The sequence below is a fragment of the Vigna angularis genome, chromosome 1 (genome assembly GCF_016808095.1).
Source record: "Vigna angularis cultivar LongXiaoDou No.4 chromosome 1, ASM1680809v1, whole genome shotgun sequence".
In the NCBI taxonomy this organism is placed as follows: Eukaryota; Viridiplantae; Streptophyta; class Magnoliopsida; order Fabales; family Fabaceae; genus Vigna; species Vigna angularis.
In genome coordinates this window covers 32,409,244-32,427,086 of record NC_068970.1, presented here as the reverse complement: position 1 = coordinate 32,427,086, position 17,843 = coordinate 32,409,244, and the positions used below count along the sequence as shown (strand labels likewise).

General features: G+C 33.5%; 1 protein-coding gene and 1 long non-coding RNA gene across 2 annotated transcripts; one reads left to right on the top strand and one right to left on the bottom strand.

The window, feature by feature from the left end:
• Nucleotides 1-1,190: 1,190 nt before the first annotated feature.
• On the bottom strand, nucleotides 1,191-3,766 carry LOC128197969 (uncharacterized). Its single transcript, XR_008250735.1, has 4 exons — nucleotides 3,119-3,766; nucleotides 2,322-2,493; nucleotides 1,698-1,778; nucleotides 1,191-1,384 (listed from the first exon to the last, which is right to left on the bottom strand). It is a non-coding gene; the product is annotated as an uncharacterized LOC128197969 (long non-coding RNA).
• A 12,541-nt stretch (nucleotides 3,767-16,307) lies between these two features.
• On the top strand, nucleotides 16,308-17,134 carry LOC108339819 (cyclin-dependent protein kinase inhibitor SMR6). The gene has a single exon (XM_017577038.2). The coding sequence runs from the start codon at nucleotides 16,624-16,626 to the stop codon at nucleotides 16,966-16,968; it is 345 nt and encodes a 114-aa protein (XP_017432527.1). The 5' UTR covers nucleotides 16,308-16,623; the 3' UTR covers nucleotides 16,969-17,134.
• The last annotated feature ends 709 nt before the right edge of the window (nucleotides 17,135-17,843 follow it).

Genomic DNA, 17,843 nt, shown 5'->3' with positions numbered 1-17,843 from the left:
TAATTTCATTATGGATTCTAAGCTTAAGTTGAATTAATGTATTTTTTTCTTTTGATTATTGATTTGTGTTATCCTTCTTCTATGTCTTTCATCTCTCAATCAAGTTACAAGTAATGATTTCTGCATCATAAGGTGCTTGAATCTACATGCATATTGATCATTTGAGTTCAAAGGTTTCTAGGTTTGATTTAGAATGTACTTTAATTGAATTTAGTAACCTTCATTTGATTAAACATGTTTTTGCTACTAATTGAGAATGTACTTTGGTTGGTGGTAAGAATTTCAACTATAATTAATTGAGAATTGACTTTGATTAATTAACTTTTAATTTGGTTAGGAGATTTAAGAATAGACATTATTAAACACAATAAGATTTGATTGAGAATGTACTTTGGTTAAATTCATTGTAAATAATCTAGAAAGATCTTGTATTTGATTGAGAATCTACTTTGGTCAATTGTATGATCACCCTCAAGTTAATTAAGAATGTACTTTAATTAAACCGAAAGTTGAAAGGAATTTGCATAAGTTGTGAAAAAGATTGTAACTTAGGTGTTCTACTAAGGGAACATCTTCCACATCGAAAGCTACTACTGAAGCCATATCACCTCCATTATCTCTAGTCACAAATATATCCTCTGATCCTTCACCTAATCCTAACCCAAACAAAATGGCACAAATAACTATCAGATAGTTAACCACCTCCTATAATACAATCATCTGCAGTAACATTGAATATCCTAATGAGGAGCGGAAGTTGAGATCTGGCTTGTTAAATGCCTTACCAAAATTCAGTAGGTTATCAAGGGAGAATCCACACAAACACTTGAGACAGTTCCACATGTTGTGTGAAAATTTTAGATCTACTAGCACTAGTGCAGTAAGGGGAAACGACAGCGGTTATTTTCGCTTTTTGGCAGCGATTCCTGAACCGAGGCATATACAGGCGAGGAAAAAAGTCTAGACTTTTATGTCTCGGTTATGAAATGAGGCAAAAAGGTGGACGATTTTGCCTCGGTTCAAAGTCAACCGAAGCAGTATGTCATTTTTTTTTTAAAAAAAATTTCCACAGGACTTTATGTCTCAGTTCTGAACCGAGGCAGTATGTCCTGTTTTATTGACAAGTCCAGACATGTCCTGTTTTATTCATTCAATCATGTGTTAATTGTTTTGCTAGTTTAAAATATATTGAAGAATAGAGACTATGTTTCCATTGATAAAACTAAATTCCTGCAAAAAGTTCTTGCACGAAATGCAGGTTGATGTCCAGCAATCTCAAACATGCAGCAACCTTAACATACAAAGAAATATCATTCTTATACAACGTTAATTATCACGTGACTTTCCCAACTAGAAGAAGGTATCCATGAACCTTACCAACAACCTACACAGGATATAAGAATGCAAACAAAAAACAGGTATTACTATGTGAATCAAGTTAGGTATCATTTACCTTTATCAATAAAAAGTTCAAAGCAAATATATATGAAGAAATTTAATCTTTTTTGGCTGAACCAAGCTATTCCCCAATCAATAAAGATACTAGAAGTAAATGTTAAGTTTTGATCTTACACTATTATACAGGGTAGGACAAGGATACATTTTTCATTCCAAGATGAAGTGATTAATATGCATGTCTATTGTCCCTTAGGTATTTGTAGATTTAGGTGGAATATGATAATTAAATAACCTGTTACCTTGGCCTTCTGGAGATATTCTGGGTGATTTTTGTAGGAAGAAGGTTGGCCACATGGTAATGTGTCCTGAAGATTCGTGTCCTACATTCAAGTACATTAACATGATGTCAATGATCTCCTCATCACCCTTTCCATTCCATTCAACAACATAAATAATGTTTTAAGTTTGAACAATAACAGTGCATGCAAATTCAAAATAGTAGACACAATCCCCTTGCAAAAAACAAGTTAACCAATCAAACAACTTTACTATATGTTCTTGTTGGGTTTTTATTGAAGAGGAAGTTTTTGGAAAAAGACAATTTCAACCAGACCTAATCCCATTGATATAAGGGAGATTCTCAATTCAAAGTAATGGACGAATGAGTTTTTATTTTTATATGATACTTTATTTTTTCATTTTTTTTTTCAATATAAAACTTAGACTTGTACTTAAATTCCGAATCTATGTTCCCTGCTATTATTCCTCCAAAATCCTCACTCTTGATGTTACTATACACATGATTCTCAGAAAATGTGGAAATAGCATTCAACATTAAAAAAGCTCCAATCCAATTCATTCTAATAAAATATATCACATAAAAAATACAACATCCGAAGAAAGCCTAAGAAAAGAAACCAAACCTTGATTGCATGGAACAGGTAAATGTTTCTGGCATGAATGCTCATATACAATTTCTTCAAAGAACCTCTTTTACTGCCCCATCCAATTTTGCAATTAAGCCACTGAGATTGAGAGTGAAAAATGCTTACTTACTCAATACTTTACGTACACTTCTTTCACCTTCCACAAAACCTATCGCACAACAACCCGAAAACTTGCTCAGCGACCAAATTTTCGCAACATCATACAATTTGATCCTCTTAGTTTCCATTCTCCTTAAACAAGCCGAATACTCAAAATTGAGTTGGGAGACCAGAACAAACCAGAGCTCAGGTCACAGAAAAACAGAAATTAAAAAAGATAAAACGTGTCTGAATGAGAAGCGAACAGAAATTCAGCATAAAAAAGAAACATATACTCATATTTCCCACCAGATATCAAACAACATTGATTTGGTTCCATATAAGTTTAAAAGAAATAGATAAATTAAGGGGAAAATTACTTCATAGACACCAAAATGTGAAGAACTTTAGTCTCTTCATTGAATGAACCAAGACTAACAAAAGTCTATTGAACAGTCCAAGTTAACAGCAACCGTTTACGTGCTTATAAATTCTCAATTGGAAAATAAAATACAATTTAAAACTAAAAATTAGATATAACTCGTACTCAACCAGAAAAGTAGATATACCAAGCATACCATTCAACATAAGACACACAAAAATTCGTACTCAACCAGAACAAAAAGACATAGAATCAGCATAAAAGCTTCGCACATCATAGTAATCACAAAACAGAAAAGTTTACCTCCTCCTACCTTAATCTGAAGTCTTTTCGGCGATCTCTTAACACGAAAACTCTTCGAATATCTCAATTCTCACTCTCCGCATCCACTGCTCAAGGTTCTCCTCCGTCTGTGTCTTCTTCTCCTTCTTTCCCAAAACGTCTCGCTATTCCTCTCTCTTGCTCTTGTACTGCAGAACCTTCCCTTCGTCTAGGTTTTAGGTTGCGACGACGGAGGCGGAGGCGCGACGACCGAGGTGGAGGTGCGACGACGGAGGCGGAGGTGCTACAAGGGAGCGCGACGGCAATGGCCTCGAGGCAGCACGCCAGCGACGATGAGGAGGAAGCGTGACGGCGAGGCAGCGAAGCGGTTGCGCGAGAAGTGGGGGACGACGCAGCGTGAGTGGTGGCGACGGAGCGGCGGAGTGATGGCCATAGAGCGGCGGAGTGGTGGCCACGGAGCGACGACGTTATTTTAGGGTGATTGGAGAACAGTGAAAGCAAAGAGATTTGAGCGAGCGAGAAGAAGAGGAACAGTAAGAAGGGTATCATGAAATCAAAGAGATTTCAGAGGTTATAAAACGCTATACTACCTCGGTTCCAGATTTACCTGAGGTAATAGAGGCATACTACCTCGGTGTCAAGAATACCCGATGCCTAAAGTATTAGAAAATAATTAAAATTTGACAACATATTCGCATTATATGCCTCGGTTGGCGCCTGACTGATGCTGGAAAGCTTTTCTGCCTCGACTCTACTGATATCCGAGGCAGTAGACCTTATTCAGAAATAATGTCAACTTCTATCACGTGATTGCAGTGTGCGCTGGTTCCACTTTATGCCTCGGTTTCTGACTTAACCGAGGCAGTAGACTTTTTACGCTTCGGTTCCCTATAAACCAAGGTATATAAGTTCTCTAAAACTATAAAAATGCCACCGCGCTTTTATACGCTTTGGTTTCAATAAAATCGAGGCGTATATAGTGCGTTAAAAAGCTTCTTTTTTACTAGTGTAGGATCACGATAGAAAATTTGAAGATGAGATTTCCTTTCACTCTTCAAGGAGCAACTCAGGATTTGTGGTACTATCTCTCTGCACAAATTACAAATTGCGAAACTATATAAAGACTTTTTCTTGAAAAATATTTCCCAACATCTAGAGTATCAGCCATCCATAGAGAGATCTAAGATATAAGACAAAGAGATAGAGAAACTCTTGGTGAGGATTGAGAGAGATTCAAGAAACTTTGTGCTTTCCTGCCCTTAACTTCAAATAGAAGATTTCATTCTAAGATTTTTTGAAGGCTTAAGTCCAACAGATAGGTCATGGACAGATGTTACAAGTGGAGGATCCTTCTTAGACAGATCACCTAAAGATGTTCTAGATCTAATAGAGCGAAAGGCAACAAATAGCCAACAATTTGAAACAAGAGTACATTTAGTGACCTTCTTAAAAGGAGTTCATGAGATGGAAACACTAGTTCAATAAAAATCATAAATGAAAGAATAGACAGGCTAGAGAAAAAGTTTGACGAAATTATGAACTAGATTAAAACTCCAAATCCACAAGTTTCTAAGGTGTGTGGGATTTTCACTTCAGTAGGGCATTATACTGATGAATATCATAGCTTAACAAAAACTACCATGGTGGAACCATCTCAAGCTTTTGTTGCAAACATGTTTGAAGGAAATAAACCTTATCAGCAACATAAACAACCTTATGTTCCACCTCAGTTAAGGCAACAATCTCAACTAGATATGTCACTAAAATATTTCATGAAGATAATAATTGAGAAAAATGTAGAGACTAAGAAATTAATTGTTGAATTAACCCATAGGGTGGATAAACTGGAAGCTAAAGAATCAAATAAATTGCCAGCACAAACTGTGATCATCCTGTGAAATGTAAGTACTATTACTTTAAGAATAAGTGAGCAATTACAAGGCCCTAAGGGAGCCCAAGAGGATGAAGAGAAAAAAGACACATATACTGATAACAATGAAGGACCAAGTGAACAATCACTTGAGACTACCACTAATGAATCAAGTTTAGTTAGTATCTGATGACAAATTTATGAACACCGAAAACGGCGCCACAAACTTGTTTAACAATCGGCAAGTGTGACCGAATCGTATCAAGTAATAAAACTAGGTAAGACCAAGTATCGTTTTTCCACAGGACTCATGGCCTAGTTAGTTATCTGATTTGTTGATTATTTAAGACTTGTGAATGATTGATTGTAGGTTTTTAATGCAAAAGACAGTAATTAAACATGTATGCATGAATTTGATCAATGGCAAAAAGAGTAAAACCAACACGTAATGAAGGATATGGATGAGTATGTTGTTGGGGTTATCAATTTCCTCTTATCCACTCTCATATACTTTAGGAATTCATCAATCTTTTCATCAATGTTAATGCCACTCTCTAAATCACCTTGTTAAGAAGGCCTATCCTTAATTACGAGTTCATACAATTCCTAGCATTCCTAGTAATTAGTTCTGAAGTGTAGGAGCTTAAAGGCAACCAATATGCTATTGGGAGAAATTCCCCGGATCTAGACTTCCCCGTACGTTCCCATATCGACAAAATCAATACTCATGACAATGAATGAGTTAAACAATGCAAGCTTTAAGCACAGAGGAAAAACCCTAACTATTGATGAAAGAAAGCATGTATCTCAAATAAGATGTTTAAACACAAATTCCATATATGAGAGTTTCACAAGATTACATTGATCCCCCAACGACAATACAAGGTTTAGTTCACCATATTCATGGTGAATCTAGATGAACAATAATGAAAGAATGAAAGATAAAACCCTAAAAAGGTAGAGAGGTAGCCTGAGCATCCAAGATCTTCCTTCAAAGGGGTGGAAAAGAGAGTGTTTGCTTCGTCCCAACCAAAGATACAAACCCTAGGAAACCCTAAAGCTTATATACTATTCGTAAAATTACAGAAAATTAGGCCCAAGCCCAAAATAGTACCGCTCAGCGGTAAGTGCGTGAGTTCGTTTCTTCCCCTCAGCGGCCTTTTCACCCCTCAGCGGAGCCAACATAGGTTTCTGAGTCCCGCTCAACGGTAAACTGCCGCTGAGCGGTGGTTGCGGCTTCTCCTTTTGCACTTTTTAATGTCTTTTCTGATTCCATTCCTATCCTTCTTCATTTCTTTCACCAAATTCACCTTAAAACCTTCATAAAACACTGAAATCAAGCATAAACCTGTCCAGCTCTCTTATTTCTAAAAATATAACCAAAAGCATGATTTCAAGCTAGTTTCTAAGTGTTAAAAGTTGCTTTTAGTATCAAATTTAAGCATGAAAATAACAGTTTTTCAACTGTTATCAGTATCTTATTCTCCTCCTCCTCCATATCCAAATCGGTTGAAACTGAAAAAAAAAAGAAAATAGAGGAATTAGACTGAGAAATATTGAATACTTTCAAAAAGGTGAAGATCAACATCCTTTTATTAAATGCTATTAAACAAATCCCAAAATACGCTAAGTTTTTAAAAGAACTTTGCACAAATAAAAGGCGTATTAGGGATAACGAGGTAGTAAATTTGGTAAGAAATGTGTCAAGCTTGATTAAGAAGCATATTGAAATACCAACAAAATGAAAGGATCCAGGTATGTTTTATGTTCCTTATGTTATTGGAAGATCAAAGTTTGACAATGCCATGCTAGATTTAGGGGTTTCCATAAATGTAATGCATTTATCAATATTTACTTATTTATCTCTAGGACCTTTTAAGACTATTGGTGTGGTCATTCAACTGGCCAACCGTAGCACAATTAACTCTATAGCTTGAGGACGTGCTTGTCCGAGTAGACAAATGAATTTTTCCTATAGATTTCTATATCTTGGATATGAAGGACGGTGAAGGAATCAGTCCAACAACTACTATCTTGGGAAGACCCTTCATGATGACAACACAAACCGATATAGATCTGCATGCAGGATCAAATAGGAGATGAGAAAGTGCAATTCAACGTGTTGGAAGCTGTGAAGCACCCGATTGAAGATCATTCTTTGTTTTGTATTGACTTATTAAGTGATGTTGTAAAACAAATTTCTTTTGGGTTCTTGGACGTTTTCTCAACTTTTTATCCAACTTTGGATTTTTCTTTTTCAAAAACGTTGTTCATAACTTTAGACGATGAAGAAAATTACAAAAACAGGGTAATATTGGGGATGCGGTGTCAACAGATTATGCCTTTGTAGCATCCAAGTGTGATGCTGGGGTGGTTGAGATAACCTTAGTTAGTAAAATATTACCATCTGTGGTACAACCACCCACTTTGAAGTTGAAAACCTTACCATCTCATTTGAAATATGTTTATCTTGAGAGGGGTGGGAAACTCCTTGTTATTATATTTGCTTTGCTTATTGATGAGTAGGAAGAATAATTGCTGCATGTTATCAGAGATCATAAGAAAGCAATAGGCTAGACTTTGACAGATATTCCTGGTATTAGCCCTACTTTTTGTATGCACAAGATACTTCTGGAAGAGGATGCTAAGCTACTAAGAAAACCTCAAAGAAGACTGAATCCTCAACTGATGGGGTTGTCAAGAAAGAGGTCACCAGGTTGCTACAAGCATGTATTATATACCTTATTTTTTATACCACTTGGGTGAGCCCTATACATGTGGTTTCCAAGAAATGTGAAATCAAAATGGTCAAAAACAAGAAGAACAAGTTGACTCCTATTCAAGACAGAAGTAAGACACATATTTTAGTAGCTAACGATCTTAGTAGGATTGAAAAGAGAAAAGATAACATTTCGATCCAATATGACTTTTTCGATGAATTCCTACTAACATTCCTTCCACCATGAAGGAGGTAAATACCCTCATACTTTTCTTTCCATTCTATATATACGACATACATTGAGGACAATGCATGGATTAAGTGTGGAGATGTGAGGACAAAATTAACTTTGTTTCCTATTTTGTTGGTTTTCTTTAAAAAATAATAATAATAATATTGTTTTCAATAAGTATTTGTAATGGATTTGAAAGTTCAATTAGTAACTAGGATGGTAATAAAATATAGGAAAATATGAGTCATGTTGATACGAGTGGATTGTTTCTATGATTTGTTGATTAGGTTGATTTAATAATTTTTTGATTAAATCTTTTGTGAAAGAAATTTGAACCTTGTGAGTTTTGGGCTAAATGTTAAGGATGGACCACCATGTGTCATACCTATTTTTCTTGAGAAATTTGACTGTGTTTTGTTGATACTCTAATATTTATCTTGATTCTTTGTTTTGCAACTGAGGTAAATATGCATGATTTGATATGATTGAGGCATTTCTTGTTTTAGCTACTTGGCCAAACCAACTTGTCCTAACATTAATCCATTGAAAACCCCTTTGAGCCTTAAACTTATTTTCCTTGTTTTCAGTCATTGCCAAATGTGAAAAGAAGAAAAATCATAAGTTCCTTACCTTAGGAAGAAAGAAGCAGTAATGAATTGTGTTAGAAGTAAGTGATAATAAGTGTGTGAGTGAGTACCTCACCTACAAAATAATAAAAATTGCAAAAAGGAAGATAAAAAGTTAAGAGATTTGAAAAATAATAGTAAACAAAAAAGAAAAGAGAAAACAAAAGAAAATCTTCCTTAAGAACAACAAATACTAAAGTTGTTTTTGAAATCAAGCTCTATTATTCTTTCTATCTATATCAAAAGCTCAGAAAACCCAAAAAAAATATTTCACCTTTGCCTTGGCCTCATTATAACCCTTTAGAAAGTTTTCATGATCATTAATTGCATCTTTTTTCTTGAAGTATGTGAATATTAGAGTCTTACTAAGGGTGTTTGATAACGGTTGAAAAATTGCTATTTTTATACTTAATTTTAACATCAAAAACACCCTTTATGACTTAGAAACTAGCTTGAAATCATGCTTTTGCTTAAGTTATGGAAATTAGAGAGTTGGTTGGGTTTTATGCTTGTTTATCCTTGTTTTGACAGGAATTAAGATGAATTGGATGAAGAAGTTGAAGTAGGAAGGAGTTAGAATCAGGAAAGGAAGAAAAATTGCACAAAAGAAGAATCGCAGCCACCGCTCAGCGCCATTTCACCGCTCAGCGCCAAGCTTGTTGTTGAGTTCTCTGTCTGACGCTTAAGCGCCATCGCTGAGGGCTAATCCAAGCATCGCAATCACCGCTGAGCTGCATTTCTACCGCTGAGCACCAGAGTCTGCTGTTAAGTGCACTGTTTCACGCTTGGGCGCCATCGTTGAGCGTCACTCTGAGTGTCGCACTTACCGTTGAACGTAATTCTTACCGCTGAGTGTCACTCTGAGGGCCAGTTTTCTGATATTTTTATAAACTATATAAGGGTTTAGTTGACCTAGGGTTGATATCTTTGGACTGAAAGAGGCAAAATTACACTCTTTTCACCTCTTGGAGGCAGATTTTGGATGCAGAAGCTCCGATCTTCCACTTTTAGGGTTCTATCTTTCATTCTTTTCATTATTTTCATCTAGTTTCACCATGTCTATGGTGAACTAAACCTCCATTATTGTTGAGGAAACAACGTAATCCTTTGAAACTCTCATATATTGAATTTATTCTTGATTATATATGTTTTACTTCATTAATTGTTAGTGTTTTTCCTCTTTACTCTATGCATGCTTTGTTTAAATCATTCAATTGCATGATCATTGATGTTATCAATATGGACACATATAGGTAAATCTAAAACTGGGGAAATTGTCCCGGAAGCAATATTACCTAGACATAGGAATAGGATGATCGCTTGCCTTTAAGCTTCTGTGCGAATGTAATGCATGATTAATTGCTAGGGAGACAAGACATTATGAACTAGTAATTAGGATTAGGCTTTCTTGACCGAGACATCGGGTTTAAGGTAAATTAGAAAGTGGCATTAACATTAATGAAGAAAGATGAATTCATAAATACATGAGAGTGGATAGGATAAGTCAGAAACCCCAACAGCATAATCATTCCATATTTTACATCAATCACTTTTGCATATTTCAATCCAATTGATCAATGCTTGCATTCATGTTTACTTTTCCGTAATATAAACACAATGATTTCGTTTACAAGTCTTATTTAATCAAGAAATCACATAACTGTTTAGGCCTTGAGTCTCTTGGGAAACGATGGTCTTACCATTTATTATTACTTGATACGATTCGGTACATTTGTCGAAGTGTTAACAGTGTTTACTTACATGGGTATTTTGAATGTAAACACAAGCCAAAAACACTTGATAGAGTTGGTGGTAAGAATAGATACATTTTGACTTGAGTGATATCTTTCATATTTGAGTTTCTTGTGAATTCAAAAGATCAACTCATGTGTGAAGAATAGAGTGATTTCATTTGCATGTCCATGACAAATTGATTTCTAGATGATGGATTTGTATTCAGTGCAAATATGGAATAAAATGACCCATAACAAAGTCTTGGATAAGTTGGGGGTGTGATGAGTGCATGATTATGCTTTAAAATTCAAAATTTTGATGAGATTCTTATGCTTAAATGGTTTATTGAAAGTGAATTTGTGACAATTAGATTTATCGGGTTTGAGAACTAAAGATGCTTAAAATGTTATTTTTAGTTGCATAAAGTATGTTGCATATTCTAGTGTTTATTTGTGCAGCTGAAGTTATAATTTTATTCAAAGTGCAATTAAAAGAAATATCAGGGGCTTTTCTACAATTTTGGAAAATTAAGAAGGACATAAATGGAATTTCAAAGACAATTCAGTTGATATTTAAAGATAATTAATTTAATTTGAAAATATCAACGAAAAATATCTATATCCTTAAGAACTCATTAAATATGTTGAATATTTGAAAGATATAAGATAAAAGATCTTATTAACAGAATATTTAGAGTCCAAACACAATCAAACATAAAGAGACCTAGGGGAGACAAAAATCACAACTCATTCATTCACTCAGACTTCTCTACTAAAAGCAATCATCCAACACTCCTCTCACTTTTATTTTACCATGTATATTACTCCATTCATGGATATCTAAGCTTATAGGGTTATTCCACTGTAATTTCATTATGGATTCTAAGGTTAAGTTGAATTAATGTATTTGTTTCTTTTGATTATTGATTTGAGTTATCCTTCTTCTATGCCTTTCATCTCTCAATCAAGTTACAAGTAATGATTTCTGCATCATAAGGTGTTTGAATCTACATGCATATTGATCATATGAGTTCAAGGGTTTTTAGGTTTGATTGAGAATGTACTTTGATTGAATTTAGGAACCTTCATATGATTAAACATGTTTTTGCTACTAATTGAGAATGTACTTTGGTTGGTGGTAAGAATTTCTACTATAATTAATTGATAATTGACTTTGATTAATTAACTTTTAATTTGGTTAGGAGATTTAACAATAGACATTATTAAACACAATAGGATTTGATTGAGAATGTAATTTGGTTGAATTCATTTTGAATAATCTAGAAAGGTCTTGCATTTGATCCATAATATACTTTGGTCAATTGTATGATCACCCTCATGTTAATTAAGAATGTACTTTAATTAATTTGAAACTCGAACAATAATCAATTGAACAATGATCTGTGGAAAATTGATGATGAATCTATCTTGGAAAAACAATGGAATTAAGTTATCTCATTATAATTATTTCTAAGTTTCTCATTTGTTCTTCAATTAAACTCATAACATTCTTCAACATTAAATTCATTAGGATAAATTTTCATTCTTATTTTTAAAGCATTGCACAACATTTACTAACCTTTTGAAGGTCTTCATAAGAGTCAAGTATTGAAAAACAATTATGTATTCGTTAGGAAACGACCCAGGGTTACTTTAACCCTATCTACTTTCTTGACTACTAACTTGGCAATACTGAAATTGTCTTATAAAGTAATATTAATTTGATAACTTCAACGACAACGTATCAATTGAGCTGAATGGGACGGACAAGATGATGAGATAGATGAGGTGGTCGAGATGGACACGATGGACAAGGATGCCCGGATGGTCGGTTATACCATGGACGTATTGATGAGATGACCAAGATGAATGGAATGACTAGGATGATGGGGATGGATGAGCTTGCCGGGATTGAGGGGACAAGTTGGTTGGGATGTACGAGATGGATGGGTTGATGGGATGGATTTGAATTTCGGGCTAGCCTTGGTGGTTGGGATGGACGATATGGTCAGGATGAATCTAAATATTGTGCTAGCCTTGGTGGGCAGGATGGACGGATCGACAGAATGGCTAGGATAAACGAGATGATAAGGTTGATTGGATGGCTTGATGGTTGTGATAGACATGAATGTTGGATCGTGATAGTTAGACTAATGAGATGACTAGGATGGATCGACTGACCTATCTAACCTAAGTAGCCGAGATAGATTAAATAGACTGATTGACCAAAATAACTGAACTTACTTAAAAATTATACTGATTGAATGACTAATCTGACATGATGGTCAAATTAACTCAACTAACCAAATTAACCAAATTAACCAAATTAAATAAATTGATGGAACTCACTAAAATAAATAAATTACTTCCATTTTACAATTTCTTTTAATAATAACATATCGGTATAAACAAGATTTTGAAATAAAATAATAACATTTATAATTATTAAATGGTAATATAAAAATATGATAGGATCTTAAAAGAATGAGACTATTAAAATAAAATGGTGTGGTGGGCCAACTAAGCCAAGTTGAAGGCTTTCAAAAGTGTACTTGAAGCCACTGTGATGTTGCCTTTGGCGGGTTCCCACTGTGTCAGAATTTAATGTCATTCTCCTTCCCGAATACACCTACTTGCTGGCTTATTTTTCAAACTTCTTAAAAGAATTAGAGGTTCTAACTTGTTTTAATAAATTATTAAAAAGAATTTAATTTTAAGATAAGGTTCACTGCTGTATGTCACTGATATTTTATATTTTTTTATTTAAATAGCATTTCAATTACTTATTTCTAGAAAATATTGAGCCATAGTCAAACTATTTACTGCCTCATTCTCTGTATTACAGTATTACTTAGTCTTTACTTTCAATTCAAGATCACATTATGACATTGTGCTCCACTTACTCATTTAATTTGATCAAATTTAGGTAATTTATTTTTTTATAAAATAATTGAATAATGCTGGACACATCTTATAGTGAGAACAGACACCTACTATTATGAAGTTATATTTGGAGATCACTTAGTACCCTTTAAGATGTATATTGTAGTGTCATGGAAGAATGTTGTTTCAATATCTATTAAAAGATTAATCTAAATATCCTTGTTTCACATGTTTGGATGAGTTTTATTCTTTTCAACATTCCTCTTACTTTGGCTTCACATTTCCAACTTTATCATTAATTAAAATCCAAAATTCATTTATGCAACTTGCACAAATCCTGACATTGAAATGATAATTAATATTTTATTTATAAAAATGTCATATTAGTTTTTTTATAATAATTATTTTACATATTAATTTGAATGTTAGAGGTTGAAAGTACATTTTGTACTGGTATACTACTTTTCTCTCTTATAAAATATAAAAGTTTGTGCTGGTTTCATGAAGACTTCTGGGATTTATGATCATCATCACTAGTTATATGGTTTTTAAGTGAATGTACAACATGAACACATATGCTCTTTTGCTTTCATTGATCACACGCTCATAAGAAGCTGTTGAGTACCTATTGAGGAGGTAAAATATGTGGACAAGCAAGGACACTATATATATATATATATATATATATATATATATATATATATATATATATATATATATATATATATATATATATATATATATATATATATATAAATAAATAAAGCAGAATAGTTTTTCACTATAAGATAACAATGATTTCAAAATTGTTGTTCAAGAACTTTTTAACTATCATTATAAAACATTTTATAAATAAACAAGGTGATGGGTATATTTACCTTGTTAAAATTATGTATATTATAATTTTTAATATCCTTTTTAATCTAAAAAAAAATATTTTATGATATAATTCTATTTTTTTTGTTACTTTAAATCCTAAAAAATTTTAATCATAAATTTAGTGATTAGAAACAATTTGATAATCTTTGGATTGAGAAAGTAAGTGAGAAAAAATAATTTGAACTTAGATGTTAAATTGTTGATAATTGTACGGTTAATAAACTAAATAAACTACTTTGCTTTATTGAAGAATCATACCCATGTTTACATTTTTGAAGACCAAAATGACATCACTTTATAGCTGATTTTGAAGGGCACACTTTATCCCATACTTGTGTTTCCATTATTCTTGATGCTATTAACTAACGTCTTGAATAAAAAATTGGTAATTTTGTTTTCATTCGTGAAAGTAATAGGCTGACGAAATTGAATTGATTCCATGTTTACATTCTCAAAAGCTTGAATCTTGTTTGTGGTCACCACTTTCCAGGAGGATATTTTAGGTGTTTTTTGTTATGGTAATTCTTGTTAACTTTGTTCTTATTTGGTTCTGATGGATTTATTAAGAAAATAAAGAATGGTTGTCAACTCTTTACATGAGAAGGAGTATCTTTTATTAAAGTAATTGTTTGAGTTAAATAATATTAGGTAATTTTGTTTTTGATGAACATAAGGGCTTAATTTATTTGATTAGGAAGTGAAAACTAGAGAAAAAAGATGTACATAAGCAGACGACAAGAAGAGCAGCTTTAATTTATGGTATGAAAAGGTGGGCCTGGAGGCAGCAGCTATGGAAGTATGTATGAATGATACGTTAATTTAGGGTTAGAAAAGGTTTAGTGGAAATAAAAATTTGATGAGGATAAGGGAGAAATGATGATGGAGATGCAGAAAATTGAAAGATAAAAAATGGGAAAAAAGAATGATTGGTGGTGACATGATTCTCTGTGAGCCGCATCTAAAAAAAGTTTGGCAAAAGAGAAAGCTGCTTTCTATTGCTTATGGCTTTTGGCATAGAGGGAATAACTTCCCATTCTTCTTCATCCACAACAACAACGCAATGCCCTCAAACAATTCCCGCCATATTTCAACCTACCTTATTCTATTTTCTATTAGCTAATTACCAAACCCAAGCTATATAGGATATATTTATAGAGCATGGAAAAAATTATTCATACTAATCCCACTTTTTATAATCACTTTCCTATCTTAACAACGTATAATTTAGACAATAATTTTTACTGTCACTACTTTTAATTTTGATTCTTTTTATTGAAAATAAAAAAAAAATCTTTTTTTCTATATTCTTCATTATAAAAGTTAAGTGTATCTTCATCTTGTATTTAAAGCATTGTTTTTTTTGTTGAAGAATCTTTGTATTTTAAATTACTTTGAGTTTCCACATAAACTACTATTGAACTATACATATGTCGACATGCGTGGTTTAATTTTTTTCAGAAAATAAAAGTGAACTAATAAAAATATATACATAAAGTGATAGTCAAATTCATATTTGAAATAAATAAAAATAAAAATTTAATAATCCTTAAAAAAATATAAACTATCAATAAATTAGTTTTTAAAACTACAAACAAAGTGATCCTTGATTGTAATTGCACTGAGGCCTTTTTGAACAGATATTTAGAGCTGTAAACAAACTTTTATAATTGAGAAAAAATCTGTTTTACTATTAAAATTTCAATGAATAAAATGATTGACATACTTTATATTCCAAGAACTATTTAATTTATTTAAGGGACTATCAATTACAATTTGAATTATTGAATTAAGTAATAATGTACAACTTTAAGAACTATTAATTTCGCTATTTTATATTAGTTCCAATGATGAATAACAAATTATTTCAATCATGAAGGGATGACCAACATATTCTTTATGGATAGAACTCAACCTAACTTTTTTCTTAACTTAAACAAACTCCTTTGTTTTTTTTTAAATTAATTAGGAGTAAGATTGAGTTAAGACATTTGACTTGTGTAAAAAAAACTGAAAGTAGAAGTGTAAAAATAAAAAGTAAAGAAAAAGAAAAGGTGGAGAGAGAGAGAGAGAGAGAGAGAGAGAGAGAGAGAGAGAGAGAGAGAGAGAGAGAGAGAGAGAGAGAGAGAGAGAGAGAGAGAGAGAGAGAGAGAGAGAGAGAGAGAGAGAGAGAGAGAGAGAGAGAGAGAGAGAGAGAGAGAGAGAGGAGAGAGAGAGAGAGAGAGAGAGAGAGAGAGAGAGGAAGATGATAATATTATATTTACATAAAATTAAGCATTTATTTAGACATCCTGTCTTATGTTGAGGCATTTTCACGGGCATCTTCACCCTCAGCAGCAGCACCATTCTCTCACAGTCTTCTAATTGGTGTTCTTTATTTAATGGTGACCGCTTATGTCACGAGTTTCTTCTTCCCTTGCTTCTCTCTTCACCAATTGCTTTCTAACCTCTCTTCTAACACACCAACATTCATCATCCTCACACCTTATATTCCACACATTTAATACTGTATCTTACTCTTCATTCTCACCCTCTTCTCTTTTCCATTTCCTCTCTCCCTTTTTCATCAACAAAAACTCTTATGCTTTTTCATCCACATGGGTTTCTCCGAGAAGGCACAAGTGGAGGGAGGCTTTGATTCAGATAGCAACAGAAAATGGCTCATCGCTGGAATCTCGTTACGCCCGCCATTGAAGCCTATTTACACTGTCCCTGTCGAGAACGAACATAAGGAAGAGGTTCACACGGAGGAGTATTCCACCACACCAACAGCCGTCGAATCCAAGATCCCTACACCCTTCACGTGCCCACCTCCTCCTAGCAAGCCAAAACCTTCCTTCAAGTGCAACTATCGTGCCGTTGTTCCAGACTTTTTCACGCCACCAGACTTGGAAACAGTCTTCACACGTCACGTAATTGATCCCACGCAGGAGAAAATATGAACGGAAAAATTTTAAAAATGACCACTTTCTTCTTTAGAGATAGCTGGCTATAGCTTCTGCTTCTGTTTTTCTGTATCTTAGTGTTTCTCTCTCTCTCACAATAGTGTAAGTTTTTTCCGTTTTGGTTCTGTAGCTAGAGCTTCGGTAGTTCAGAAAGTGTTTTGTATAGAGCATCTCATCTTAATTAGTTCTGCATGATATTAATCATTTTACTTTATAACCACATAATTATTGATGAACCATATTACATATTATACATGTAAGATTTTTGAAAACGAGTCTCTTGTTGAATTGAGAGTGAGCTAAGACGGTGAGCGTGTTTTTCTGATAAAACGGTATGTGTTTGTGCTTTTTTAGATAATGTTGATAGAAGAACTATTTCCTTATCTAATTGGTAGCTAAAAAATGGTGCGATTCCAAAAAGGGGTACATGTGACACTGTTCATGAACACGCGAAGGAATAAGAAATTTGATTATGAAGTCAAAATGAGAGATAAGTAAGAAATAGTTGGGTTACGATTACGAAACGCGAATGGAGGAATATGCAATCGTTTTCAAAGAGAGGGGATGGGGCACAGCACATTGTTCATTGACTGCACACAGAAGCCCCACAAGAGTCCTCATGCCAAGTACCGTTACCTTTCCTTATGTCCATAAATGTTTTCTTTTCATCAAAAGTTTAACTCATACTTTACAAAACTATAGATTCAACCTTTCTTATTAATATAGAGCTTATAGGTAAATCTCTGTCTAAGTGTTTTCTAGATTTTGAGACATGTGATTTTGATGAGTTTTTTCACATTACCGGTGTAAACTTTGTAGTATAAGAAAACCTTTCAGGTGCATGGTATGTCTTAAAGTTTGAATAAAATCAA

Bases quoted from the DNA above. Each gene is read 5' to 3' on its own strand.
- LOC108339819 (XM_017577038.2), top strand. From the start codon at position 16,624: ATGGGTTTCTCCGAGAAGGCACAAGTGGAGGGAGGCTTTGATTCAGAT.